Below are 14,823 nucleotides of genomic sequence, written 5' to 3' on the forward strand. Positions count from 1 at the left end.
CAGGAGGGAGAAATTACACTGAATGATGCGTGACGGGATCTTGGTTACATAAATATTTTTGGTGCAGGGAGCAAAAGGGGGAAAGGGAACAGAGCGTGTCTTGGTGGGTCTCTTCTGCATGAGAACACCTTTGATTTTTTCAGCTGTTCACACCCCCTAATAGGAGGATGCGGAGGAAAAGAGGGGGCTGCGGGCAGAGCCGGAAAGAGAGGTTGGAGGGACTGAGAAGTCCTTGCATCCCGCACGCGGGCCTGTCGGAGCGGGTCTGGGCGGGCGCTGGGCGGAGCCTGCGGAGCATCCTCGGAGCGGCCGCCCCTGAGCACCATGGGAAAATCCTTCCTCCCTCGGACATGGCGCCCACCTGCCCCGCGGCAGCAGCCGGGTCCGGCGCCGCGGTCCGCGGGTCGGGGCAGAAGAGCAGCTCGAGCCTCGGTCGCGGGGCGGAAGGGGAGGGCGGGGGCGGCGGCGGCGGCGGCGGCGGCGGGGGCGCCCGGGGGCCGGGCTGTTAGAGCCGCGGGCGCGCGGGCAGCGGCGGCGGCGGGCTGCGTGCGGCGGGGCGCGGCGGCCCCGGGGCGCAGCCGGCATGGTGTCCCAGGCGCTGCAGCTGCTCCGGCAGGGCGTGTGGGCCGCGCTCACCGGCGGCTGGTACCACGACCCCGAGCAGAGCACGTTCACCAACAGCTGCCACCTCTACCTGTGGCTGTTCCTCCTGCTGCTGCCCCTGGCCCTGCACCTGGTGAGTGGGGGTGGGGGTGGGGCGCCCGGGAGCCGTGAGGATGGAGGGAAGCGGGAGAGCGCCCCCCACACCTGCGGGCTGCCTCCTGATGGAAGGGGCTGGCGGCCATTCTTAAGGGGTGGGGTCCAGAAGTGTAAACGTAGTGTTGTAAGATACAGGAGTCCCGGGGATGCCACGGACAGCGTGGGGCACACAGTCAGTAATGTCGTGTTAACTTTATGCGGTGACAGACGGTGGCTGGACTTTCCGCGAGGACCCTTTCACACTATGTACAAATGTCGAATCACTGTGTTATGCACCACAAACTCATATCACTCTGCGTGTCAGTTATACCTCAGGTTAAAAGAAGAGAGGTGAAATGAGGAAGGTCTTGGGGAATTTGGGGCAGAGGGAAAGGGGGCCAGGGACTCCCAGGCAGGAAAAGTAGAAAGGGCTTGGGGAGCTCTGGGACTCATTAAGAATTGATGCTGGCTGTTAGGATGAGTCAGGCTGCTTGTCGCTGGGGGAGGTTGAACCTGTTTTGGAGGTGGAAAATCCTAGGCCTCCTGGCTGGTTAGCTGGGCATGCGAGTCAGAATGCAAAATGAATTGTGAAAAGCAAACCTATTTCAGTTGTGGATTTTGCCCCCCTCCCCTCTCTTCCTGCTTTGCTTTGAGAAGGCAGGTTCAATGATCAATTACTTAACTTCCAATTTCTACACCACTATGTAAAGGGATCTATAGATAGAAATAATAATGTGTAAAGCTAATGTAGTTTATGTCAAGTATTGCAGTACCTAGTTGGGGCTTGACACTTTAAGAGGGTTACCATAACCCTCCCCATACTTGCAGAATAACTACAGCGATGACCTTCTTGGGTAAATGAAATATACCTAACTGCTTATTTGAGAAGCTGTAAAGGTAAGGTGCTCCATGTCTTATTACATGTTATGTGTCAAGAATCTAATTTTGATATGTTTCTTAAAGGACTTTATTCCTAAAATGTAATTTAATCATGTTCTCCCAGAGGAAAATCTTCAGTAAGTTTGCATAGCTGATGACTTCCAAGTTTGCCGTTTCTCTTTCTTTCTTTCTTTCTTTCTTTTTAAGACTTTATTTATTTATTTGATAGACAGAGATCACAAGTAGGCAGAGAGGCAGGAGGGGGTAGGGGGAAGCAGGCTCCCCACTGAGCAGAGAGACCGATATGGGGCTCTATCTCAAAACCCTGAGATCATGACCTAAGCCAAGCCGAAGACAGAGGCTTAACCCTCTGAGCCACGCAGGCTCCCCTCGTGTTTACTCTTTCTGCATTTTATCCAGAGGGTCAGAATTCTGGTTCTGAAATCAGGCTACCTGGCTTAAACTTTGGGTTCACCTCTTACCAGTTCTGTGACCTTGGAGAAGTTACTTACCTTATCTTAATTTTCATTTCCTTAGCTGTAAAATGAGAAAAATAATATTACCACATGTACAGAGCTGATTTGGGACTTAACTGAGACACTTTTATTCATCTGACTGGTTGTCCCAGGATTGGACTCTCAGACTTGGTTTAAATTTCTGTTTTGGTTCATAGCACCTGTTTGGCCTGATGTTTGACCTATCCAAACCTCAGTTTTCTCAGCCTTAAAATGGGTGTGATAATGATCATATCACAGGAAAAATAAATAAATTTTCATATAAAAGGTATGAAGACAGAGAAGCTGACCCATATAAACCTTCAGTAAATGTAAGTTTCCTTCTTCTTCTATGACCTTGTTCATTATTTTTTCCTGACCTACAGGTCTTGGTGTCTTCTCTTGGCCTAGAGGGGCAGCATAGCTGAGTAGTGAGGAACACAGGGTTGGATTCAGTCCTGGTTCTTCCGCTTCCTGGTGATGTGAGCTTGAGCGAGCTTCCGCTTCCTGGTTTGTAAAGCAGGGATGAGAGTACCTCCTTCTAGGGCAAATATGAAGGTTGATTGGGTGAATGAATGAATAGTTGATTGAATGAATGAATGAAGGTACTTCTCAGTAACAGGCACATAGTGACTGCTCAGTAGAAACTGGGCTTTTTTTTTGGCCCTCTTCTCTCATCACTCACTTGCCAGAATCTGTCCATCCTACTCTGTTTCAGCTCTCCTGATTTCCATTCAGCTAAAATTAATTTCTCTTCTCTCTTGCCCTTCTATCATTCTGTATTTGCTGTTAGCACAAAAGCACATTTTGTTTGTAAATGCTTTGTACTTCATTGCTGGAACCTGTATTTACCTCTCCTCCTAGATCAGGAGCTTTTTGAGAGTAGAGGTTTTGATTTTGTTGATTCATCTTGGTTTTTCTTGTTGCATCTAGCGAAGTGCCCTGCATTTGGTTAACACTGATCTCATAGATAATAAACTGGTACAAATAAAATCAACCTGCATCTGTCTTCCTGTTCCATCAGCATTATATAGTACATCTCAATATATATTTTGAGTATTTCTGGTCGTGAAAGCAATATATATTCCGCACATCTCAGCAACAACCATATTAGCATTTAATATATAGTCCTACAGATATTTTTTTGGACATATGGGCTCATTTTTTAAATGTAAACTCCTTTTGAGATTTGATATATGCATGTGATCAGAACCCTTAATTTCTATCTAATTATGCTTTATTGAGTAGCTTGATTTCTGACTTGAATTTGTGAATAGGAAATTGTCCTTAGTTAAGTTTCTTTTTAAGGCTATTTAAAAATAATTTTTTTGTGCACCTGAAGAGTTTAACAAGTAAAAAGCCAATAGCTTAAATGATTTTACTCTTATATTGGATTTTTTGGATCAAATGAGATATGCCAAAATTTTTGTATCTTTCTGCCAGTGTCCTTTCAAGTATTACAGAATATTTTTATGGGAGTGCTGTTATGCTACTTTTTAATATATCTTCCCAAAAATGCAAGTTAGCCTTTTATGTTTCTGGTTTTCTGGTCTCTGAAAGTGACTTCAGTCATAAAAGACCCTCCTTCTCCAGGGGAGGCTTCTGTTCTCTAGGTCTTGATGTTTAACTATCTTCTGAACTTCAGTGCTTGACTCTAATTGTTAAAATCTCTTTAGTTTGTTCTGCTTACAGGAACTTAGTTCAAAAAAACTACCTGGCTGCTCACTGATAGCAAAGACTTACTTGAAGTTCTGTTATTTAAGGGGCCCTGGACTTTTCTGGTTTTTGCACAATTTGAGTTTAAACATGTTTAATCAATATGGTTCTACTGTAGGGAAAACCCGCCTTTTAATTTAAGGGGGACTTTGAATATGTAAATTATAACTTCATTATTAATTATTGAGACAGACTTATCTCTGAGCCCTAGAGTTTACTTAGACCTCATGAGTAATGTGGAATAAACAAAAGATTAATTATTAGTAGTTACAAAGTATTTACATATTTTTGGGAAATGATGAACTAAAAGCATTAAGCCAATTTGGATAATTTGGAAAAGAGTTCTACTTTGATTTATTATCAGTGTCATTTTCTTTTGGACAAACTAAAAGATGCATTTGTCATTAGAGACACTTAAATGTTCACTTATTACACATGTTCTTGTCCTAATTTTTTTCGAGACAATGAACGGAAATTCATATGGGCTTTAGGACAGGAACACCACGGGCATGATTCTGACCCCGTGTCAGTTCTGACAGCATTGGCTCGTGTCAAAAGGCATCCCTGCTCTACCAGCTATCCATTACCTCCTTCCGCATGCCTCAGTTTTAGCATCTGTAAAATGGGGAATATGGGTTTCATTTTAGAGATTTAGCAACTGAAATCCAGAAGGAGTGGGTTTCTTGCCCAAGGTCATCTAGACAAGGGGGTAAAATCCAGAATTTTAGTTGAGGTCCTGTTGTAACTGAGTTCTTGGCCTTCGCACAACGCTGTGCTGTCAGATTCATACACGTGAGAGCATGTGAACGCCCTCAAACAGTAGGTGCACATAAAGTGGCATTCTCATTGTCCTGGTGGCAGTATGATTGCCCTGAGCAGACGGAGAGTTGAGTAGTGGAAAAAATGGGGTGGTAACTTGGTATTTTTCAAGACCCCTTGCAGGCAAAATTATATTTGATTTTCACAGAAAGCCTGTCTTTTATCTTGTGACTCTAGTTTTATGTTGCCTTTTTCTTTCTTTCTTTTTAAAAAAGGTTTTATTATTTATTTGACAGAGACAGTGTGTGAGCACAGAGGCAGCGAGAGTGGGAGAGGGAGAGGCAGGCTTCTGTGCTGAGTGCTGAGCAGGTGAGCCTGACACAGGGCTTGATCCCAGGACCCTGGAATCATGACCTGAGCTGAAGGCAGATGCTTAACCCACTGAGCCACCCAGGCACCCCTCATTTTCTTTTGTTTTAGCTAGACTTTAGCTCTGTTTCCAGTTCTGCTTTTTGATTTAGTGTTAGAATCTTCCTTTGATAGGAACCACTTCATTTCCAGTTGCTGTAATTATCAAACGGGATTACCTATCTCGTGCCAGTGTAGCACTAGACAAAAAGTAACCACTCCATGCATGCGAGCTGTTACAACTGGTCAACCACTCTGCCCTTATAGTCTGTAGCCAGTTCTCCATTTGCGTACATAACAGTTTTTCCTTAGGTTTTGCATTTCTTTGTACCCCTCTTTCCACTCCCACTTCTAACATCTAAGATGCATTTGCATGAATTATGAAAAGTTGGTGTTTTCCAGAAGTGAATCTTTCCTGGCTCGGGACTTGGGGACCAGACCTCAGCCACCATTTGACCCTATCAGATGGAGGAAGCCTTTGTGCAAAACTCAAACTGCACAGCCTTATGTGGCAGGCCTGGCTGGGTCTGCTTGGTCATTGTCACCATGTTACATGTACTTCCCATGCTGCTGTCCCCAAAACGTTACCTCTCATCCTTGTCAGTCTTAGTATTTATATATTCAATTTTTCCATAAAGAAGGCTTTTTGTGCTGTGGAATCACAGGGACCATACTATCTCTCTTTTGACTCTGAGAAGCTTGTTATCTGGTCCTTTGACTTTTGGGGGTTTATTTATTCTCACCTGACCCTTTGTATTTTTCCATAACTTACTTGCATGTCTGAGCCTCCTTCCTTCTGCCCTCACCTGTCTACAACAGACAAGGGTTGGAGGTGAAGCAGCTGTAACTTGCAGATGCTTAAAGGCCTTCTTTCCTGGCCCTGGGCCTCGGGAGAAGTGCAGATCCAAGTCTTCTAGATTTGGGCTCAACGCCATCCCATGCAGTTCTCTTTAAAATTCTGCTGTTCCATGGGGCGCCTGGGTGGTTCAGTGGGTTAAGCCTCTGCCTTTGGCTCAGGTCATGATCTCAGGGTCCTGGGATCGAGCCCTGCATCGGGCTCTCTGCTCAGCAGGTTGCTGCTTCCCTGCCCTCTCTCTCTGCCTGCCTGCTTGTGATCTCTGTCTGTCAAATAAATAAATAAAATCTTTTTTTTTTTTTTTGGCTATTCCAGGTGGCTCTTGGGACTGTGTGTGCATAGTCTTGGCTCCGTGAGGACTTTACCTTCCTGGGGCCAGCTCTTTCACTAGGGGTGTCCATCCATCCGTGGGGTATCCCAGGGCAGTCATCTTCGACCTCTCCAAGGTCATAACCCCTTGGCTGATGATCGCCACCCTTCTGCAGAATTCCTCCTGCTCACCCTCATCTCCTGCCACTTAACCACATGGGTGTTGTGGGCAGGTTACATTTTGTGTCTGTGGCAATGGAACCAGCACTTGCCTGGCCCTGGGATGTCAGCCTCTGGAGCACCGTCCAAAAATAGTTCTCTTTACCCCTCTCTTTCTGTTCTAGTATTTCAAGTTCATGACTAATTTTCTGACGGTTAAATTTATGTCTCCCAACCCACCCCCACTTCCCTTGGAGCTTTTTGAGATTTCTCCCAATTAGTAACTAGTTATATTTGGATGCTGCCTCCTCAGAGGTACTGTTAGTTTTTCCAATTGTGATGTCTAATACTTTAATACCCTTGATGGGTTTTTGTTCTGTTTTGGTTTTTGGGTTTTTGTTTTTTGTTTGTTTGTTTGTTTGTTTGCAGGGAAGTTGACACTTGGTAAGTAATGATTGTTTTCCTGATTTTAACCTCTTGGTCTCTCAGATGGTTACTTTGAAGTTTTAACCACTTTATCCTGTCTGAATCTCTTTTCCACATCCCATGGAAGAAAAACATGGAAGAAAAAACAGTTCTTAGTGGTACTCAGATTTTCCCCTTGTTTTCTGATAAATCTTTCCCCATTAATGTTTATTATATTATTATTATAAACTAGGCAATAGCAACAGCCGATGCTCTCCAAACACATACAGGGCAGGCCCTCTCCTAAGAGCTCTGCAGGCCCTCAGCTACCTCATCCTCACAACCCAGAGAGCCACTGCCCTGATTCCCATGTTACGGTTGATGTCATTGGCACAGAGAGGGTGGCTGACCTGCATCAGAGCGCACGGCCAGTTGTGACCTAACCCGAGGGACAGTCCCAGCAGCCGGTGCTCATACCAGCCGGCCCAGCCACCTGATAAGGTCACTTCACAACACGGGCGTCTACATCCTGCATGTGGGCATGGAGAGGTACAAACTCCGAAAATGTGCAAAAGACCATCTGGAGAAAAGTTAACTTCCCCCTTGTCTTTAGTATCTCATCTGAGAGGCCAGCACTGCATATGGGCTCTTGTGTGTGTTCCAAGGATATTTTATCCACGGTGGTTGGGGGGGAAGTTTGGTGTGGGGGTACTGGGCTGAACCATAAAGCAGCCTTATTTGTCCTCTGTTGCCCTTATGGTTTGCTCTCGATTAAGGGTTTTTTTCCTGCTCCTGGATAAAAGCATGCACAAGCCCCAGGACTCAGCTCACAAGTAATAAAAGTCATAGAGATGTTTTAAGGAACAAAACACAGACTAGACTGAGATTTCAGAATGTCCCATTCTGTATGGTGATCAAAGCTCCAACCATTCACTAAGGATGGTACACTGGGTCCCATTCTCCCCTTCCCTCACATGTTGGTTGATGTTTCTGATGCTTTTAGTCTTGATGAGCTGGAAAGTTCTTTGTTGACTGGCACAATGCTAAGCTGACTCTGGGCTCTAGAAGTCTGGCACGGGTTCCCTGCTGCACCTCTCTGGCAAGGCCTTCCTCAGGTTCTTTGGAGACCCTGTTCTCCTTGCCAGCACTCTGTCCCTTACAGGACACGGTTTCTCAGAATTGGCAGTTCACCAAAGTGGCTTCTGCAGGAGTCATACTCCATTCACATTCTCCTTCTCACTTCCCTCTCAAACTGGGGGGACTCATAGTGAGTCTCTGAGTGGCCCCACGGCAGTGTTGCTGTCTTGATTGGGGCAGGTGCATAGGACTCACTGAATACCATTGGTCCCCTCCAAAACCTTTCACAAGTCCTCTCTCTCTGGCCTATACTACATCTCCATTTTGGGTGAGAGATTTCAGAGTATTCTAATTCACTTTCATAACCCATTTAGAAGTTTCTAGATGTGGTTTTACCAGAAGTTGGTTGGAATCCAATTTTTAATCCCATCTTGGCTTTTTGGTCAACACGTCCAAGTGAAAATTTTGTTATAAACATATGCAGTCATTTGTATATATATTTTTATTTTTCCACTTTATGGAACATCTCAGACATCAGTACATAAAGAGGTACATCATTATTTTTGATGTTCACATAGTTCCACTGTATGAGTAAAGGGTGATTTATTTGACCTATCTCCTGGGAAGGATACTTGTATTTTCATATGACCTTTACCCTAATGTGAATATTTGGCTATTTGTATTAAGTTTCATTGAATATTTGAACATATATACGTCAGTCTGGATGTGCTAGCTTGTGTTGATCTAACAAATAACCTTAAAATGTCTTTGACTTTACCAAGTTTATTTTTTATTCCATTATATGTCCAACATGGTCAGTAGGGGTTGGGAGGCATGGTTAGTTGGGGGTCCTGCTCACTGCAGGCATATAGGCACCTTGGCTAATAGAATCTCCATTTTGGGTTGGCTACGGATCTTCTACCCCTCATCCCCACCCTGGCTGATCATTGCCAGTCACTGTGATGGAGGGAGGGAGAGAGAGAAGGTCATGCAGTCACTCTTGAAGATCCTGCCTGGAAATGGCAAATACCTCTGCACTCAGACTTCTTTTTCAGGGCAAGTTGCATGGTCACACCTAACTCCAAAAGGAGAGGAAAGTGCAGTCGTACCCTGTGTCCAGGGAGGAACTGGATATATTTGTTGGGCAGCACTTATATCTATGCCATCAAACAAAGGGCCAGATGTTCTGAGGGGTACTGGGGAGACAGCAGACAAAAGATAGATCGGGATCTCCTCATGAAGTCGGCAGAGAAAGGCAAACAGGCATAAATAAAATAACGACAGTTGTTATACGAGAAGCACAAAGTGCTGTATAGTGAAGATGGAAGACCCCATCTTGGCTTTTGTATTTAGGGAAGGTTTCCCAGAGGAAATGGCTTCTGATCTGAGACCCGACAAATGCCTACGGACTTAGCCATGCAAAAAACTGGGTAGACGGTGAGGAATTGGGATCAAATTCTCAATATAGTGAGACACATGGATGCTGTTTTTTTGTTTTTTGTTTTCTTTCATGTTTTTGGTCAAATTTGAAGTAGGATATTACTTTTTTTTTCATGCTATGAATCTTTTTTTTAATTTATTTTTTATTCATTTTCAGCATAACAGTATTCATTATTTTTTCACCACACCCAGTGCTCCATGCAATCCGTGCCCTCTATAATACCCACCACCTGGTGCTCCCAACCTCCCCCCGCCCGCCACTTCAAACCCCTCAGATTATTTTTCAGAGTCCATAGTCTCTCATGGTTCACCTCCCCTTCTTTTTTATTGCCTACATTTTATCTTTGAAAGCTTCTTGTGCACAAAAAAGTTGCAAAAACACTGAATGGATACTATATGCCCTTCACTTAGATTCACCAGTTCTTAATAATTTGCCACATTCCTTTCATCATTCTCTTAGTATATTTATATGTTTTTTTTGATTCCGCTGTATCATTTCAGAATGAGTTGCAGGCATCAGACTCTCCTGGGGTTCCTGGATGACTCAGTTGATTCAGCCTCTGACTCTTGATTTCAGCTCCCGTCATGGTCCGAGTCCAGGGATGGAGCTTAGTGGGGGGTTTGAGGATTCTCTCCCTCTTCCTCTGCCCTTTCTCTCCCTCTCTTAAATAAATGAATTAAGAAAATATTTCTTTAAAAAAGGACACTTTCTCCCTAAAAAATGTCAGCAGGCATGTCTTAAGGGGAAAGACATCTCCCACATAATTATCATATGCAAAAAAATTTTATTAATCTAATGTTGTCTAATGTATAATTCCCGTCCAGTTTTCTGTTTTCCCAATAATGCCCTGCCTAGCTGGAGCTTTTTTTGTTTTGCTTTTCTGGATCCAGGATTTAATCAAGGGTCATACATTGCTTCTAGTTGTCATGTCTCTAAATTGCATTGTATTCTAGAAGGAGCTCTTCAAACCTTTCTGTTTTCTTTTATGGCATTGAAAGATGTTTTGCAGACTGTTCCTTAATTTGGATATTTTGGATCATTTCCTTGAGATTAGATGTGTGATTATGCTTTCTTTGGCATGAAATCTGCATAAGTAATATATCCTTGTCATGCATAACATCACAGACACGTGATATCATCTTATGACTGTTAGTGCTGGTAAGTCTGGTCACTGGTTAAGGGGGTGTAACCTACATTAATCTATTATAAAGGTACCTATTTGTTCTTTTGTATTTAATAAGTAATCTGTGAGGAGAAATCTAGAGGCAGTATATATTATTGTATTCACCCAAATCTTTCACTCAATGGTGGTAACCTGCTTTGATTCTTGCCTAAAATAATTATTGCAATGGTGGTTGCAAAACAGTGATTTTCTATTTATTGGTTTTCTTCTGTAAAGAAAAGCTCCCCCCCACCCGACCCTGTCCCGGTAGTTTTGTTGTGCTTGGTAGAGCTCCTAGACTCATGTTTTTTTAATTCAATGGGTTAAAATCTGTTCCTATGATCATTCTTTTTGATACTCAAATTTCACATAATTTGGCAAGTGGGACTTTCTTGCAGCAGTTTCTCCAAACTTTGGATATGTCCCCAGCAGGTTCTGAGTACTTTCTTGCTTTCTGGCTCAGCAAGATAGCCAGGCTTAGACTTTTGCCATCCTAGCCCTGGGAAAAATAGCTGTTTTTCTAAGGAGGCTGAATCATTTTAGTGGGCAATGGTATTTGGAAACAAGATTGAAGGCAGCAGTATTTGTGTTCATTACTACTGGATTGTCTTTACTTTGGGATCCTTTTAGTAGACAGCTGAGGGAGTCTATCTATTTCTGTATCCATCTGCCTATTGAGACTTTATTCTGAAACCTTTAATCTGATACAAGTCAAAGGATTCTTCCTCTCCTTTACTCCTTACACATTTGTACTTTTTCCCACAAGGAGAACTCAAGTTGCCAAAAATTTAATTTTTTTCCATCTCGAAATATTCACAGAAAGTACTACTCCCATACCACTATGAAAATAAAATCTTTCAGTAAAGTGCAAAATTGCTCTGAGCTTTTAATTATTATTGTTGAAGAATATACCAGTAGTGTGTTACGAGAGTGTTGTGTTCTAAAGTTATTTGGATGGGTGGCTCAGTAGGTTAAGTCTGACTCAGGCTCAGGTCATGACCTCAGGGTCTTGGGATCCAGTCCAGTGTTGGGCTCCCACTCAATGGGGAGTCGACTTGTCCCTCTGCCCCTCCCCCCACTCATACACATGCATGTGCACATGTGCTCACTCTCTCTCTTAAACAGTCTTTAAAAAAATAAAGTTAGTTGGATTAATTATTTGAAAGAATGTTTTACTTGGGATTTAAAATTGTGTTAGTTCTAGGTGTACCACACAATGATTTGATATTTGTATGGGAGTCATTCTTTACTTCTGTATTTGATTTGCTTTCGTAAGTACATTGTCAGTTTGATGTATGTTTAGGTCCATTTGTGAATTTATAATTTAAGTGTTTTCCCTTCATCCTTGTTGATTTAATAATTTTTGTAAGTATAAAATCTTAATGTGGTTCAGAAAACACATTTCAAAGATATGTTGTTTTACTTTATAAGAAATTTTCTCTGGCTGCTGGGTGGAAGATAGATTAGAGAAAAAGCAGAAATAGAAGGGGACATTCAGAGGCTTTTTTAGTGGCTTAGCCAAGAGACGGTGGTGGCATTAAGAGGGAGGCACTTGAATTGTATTTTCATAAGATTTAGTGATACGTTCATTTTGGGGGTGGAAGAGTGAAGATGAGGGAGGAATCAAGGTCATCTGGTTTGAGCAGCAGCTGTATGAGCTTCCATTGCCGAAGATGGGAGAGGTAGGAGAGGACAGTTGGTGGGAAGAGCAGGGAAACCAAACATCTAATTTCATACATATTAATTTGGAGTTTCCTTCTAGATATCAAAGTGGAGATGTTGAACAGATAGATGTAGATGTTGAGTAGATAGTCAGATATAGGAAGCAAGAGTAGCTAGAGATTAGAATTTGAAAATCATCCATGTAGAGATTCTCTTTACTATCAAGGGACTAAGTGAGAGCTCCTAGAGAAGATGTGGAGAAAGAGGGAAGATTTGATCTCCACCTCTTTACCTTTCTCTGCAGGCAGTAAAAACGTCTGCCTTGTTGTTCCCTGCTTCTTCTCAAAACACCATATCTGAGTTTATTATTCTGTGGTATTGATGAACGATGTTTAGATGATGGTGATGGTGACAAGTAATACTAACATTTCGGAGCTTATTACATTTCAGATGGTGAGGTCCAAGGAGCTCTTTGTAGACGTAGGCGAACAGGTGGTATGGGTGAGTCAAGGAAAAACCTGGAGACCATGGCATCTTGCATTAAATGTTTCCCTTTACAGACATTGACAAGAATATTCTCAGTGGCATGCTCAGGAGTTGAAGCCAGATTGCTGTGCGTTTCAGAGGCAGTGGGAGGTGAAGGAGTGCAGACAGCTGGTGAGAACGGTTCTGTCGTGCGGGGAGCAGAGAAATGGCACAATATCTGGGGAGAAGTTTGGATTCAAGAGAGGCTTATCCCTCCACTAACTGCAGGCAGGTGGGGATGCAATCTGACTTCTCCTCTGCTGCTGGTGTGGTGCTTTATACCACTCTCTCTTTCCACTAATGGAATCTAACTTGGTAAGAAAAGACACAGTTTTGATAGTGCATATACAGTTTGTGGTCAGGCTTATTTCAGTATACTCACTGCAACGTTGCAGCCAGGATCCAGATGATTAAACATGGGGTTTGAAAACCCTGACGTTATTCTTTGTGTTGGATTTCCTTGAAGTTCAAATCTGCTGTTGTTTCCAAGATAACCTTTGTTTAACTATTTATGTGACAATTACACGTTTTTTGGAGGCATTTGTGTAATAATTATATACTTTTCCCACATCATAGGAAACTTGTACTTTAAGAAGACCATTGGCTCAAATGAAAATAATTTTAACTCTTTTATTGATATTGATTGATCTTAAATATGGAAGTTTTAGACTATGAGGGACCTGAGTAATTTTTTTTTATATTGGATTCCGTGGATGGTTTAGTTCCTTCCCTCAAAATCTTTATCATCTCAAAAAAAAAAAAAAAAATCAAGAGAACCAGTGCTTATTTGCCTTTGGTCTCCCTCATCTTTTAATAACATCTTCTTCCTTTCAAGATGGCAACTAGATTCTAGATAATCAGGGGAGAATGAAAATCCCTGACTATAGGAAATATCTCTGACACAAATATTTTCTCTAGAAAACAACTGTCTTGGCTTATTTCATAATTATTTTTTGATTGATATAATATTATATTATAAAATATAGATATTATATATTACAATAATATATAAATGATGTATGATATATATTATTATAATATAATACAATAATAATATTGATTATTATTAATACTCCCGACTGTCTACACAGATAATAAAAACATTTGCTCTGTTGCCCTTTTCTCTATCATGAAACATCTTTTTTTTTTTTTTTAAGATTTATTCATTTATTTGACAGAGAGATCACAAGTAGGCAGAGAGGCAGGCAGAGAGAGAGGGGGAAGCAGGCTCCCTGCCTAGCAGAGATCCAGATGCGGGGCTTGATTCCAGGACCCTGAGATCATGACCTGAGCCATAGGCAGAGGCTTAACCCACTGAACCACCCAGGGGCTCCTATTGTGAAACATCTTATCTGAACTTTTTATTCCATGGTTTGATTAATGATGCATACATAAGGATGATGATGGTGGTGATGATAAGTGACACTAACATTTGAGTGCTTATTAAATTTTGGAAAACATATGAATAAAATAATTAACAACCTGTTAAGAACTATTATTCCCATCTCACAGAAGAAACAGATTTAGAGAGGCTAAATAACTTCCCCAAGTTGCAAAATTGTGAAAATGAGAAAAATTTAAAACATATAGACATACATTACTATCATAAATATTGATTTATTCACTAATATTTTTGAGTAACTATTTGCTGGATACCAGGCTGGGTGTTGGGAGTATAGTGGAGAAAAAGTTGGATCTGGCTGTTGTCCTCATGGAACTTATTACCCTTGCATGACTCTTAGGAATAAGTAAGAATAAAGAAAGAAAATATAAACACCTTAAAGGGACACAAACAGAGAGTTGACACAGAGAAATATACCTAGGTACATACATATATAACCCATAAGCATGTGAATGATTATTTTACTAATAATCCAAAGAGTATGTATTAAAATAATGTGATTTTGGAATGTCTAGATAGCAGAGATTTAAAAGATAGCACCTAATGCACCTTAAAAATAATTAATTAATTAATTTTTTGAGAGAGAGAGAGAGAGAGAGAGAGACCATGCATGAGTGGGTGGAGGGCCAGAGAGAGAGAGAGAATCTCAAGCAGACTCCCTGCTGGGGTGGGGAGCCCGATGTGGGACTTGATCTCAAGCTCCTGAGATCATGACCTGAGCTGAAATCATGAGTCAGTAAACCACCCAAGCATCCCCACTTAATGTATTTTAAATAAATAGCCATTCTCAAGAATTTAGAGGCATGTATGTACAAGGTGAGTCACCAGAGC

At 42.1% G+C, this 14,823-nt stretch overlaps 1 protein-coding gene across 2 annotated transcripts in view; it reads left to right on the forward strand.

The window, feature by feature from the left end:
- The first annotated feature begins 505 nt into the window (after positions 1 to 505).
- PCNX2 (pecanex 2) overlaps positions 506 to 14,823 on the forward strand; it is a 289,378-nt gene continuing 275,060 nt past the window's right edge. The window contains exon 1 of one of the 2 annotated variants that reach the window (XM_059170439.1): positions 506 to 736. In XM_059170439.1, the coding sequence (XP_059026422.1) occupies positions 584 to 736 (153 nt within the window). In that variant the 5' untranslated portion in view covers positions 506 to 583. The remainder of the gene's footprint in view (positions 737 to 14,823) is intronic. The other variant, XM_059170438.1, reaches the window with a different exon arrangement.

This window comes from Mustela lutreola, chromosome 4 (assembly GCF_030435805.1).
Source record: "Mustela lutreola isolate mMusLut2 chromosome 4, mMusLut2.pri, whole genome shotgun sequence".
NCBI lineage: Eukaryota > Metazoa > Chordata > Mammalia > Carnivora > Mustelidae > Mustela > Mustela lutreola.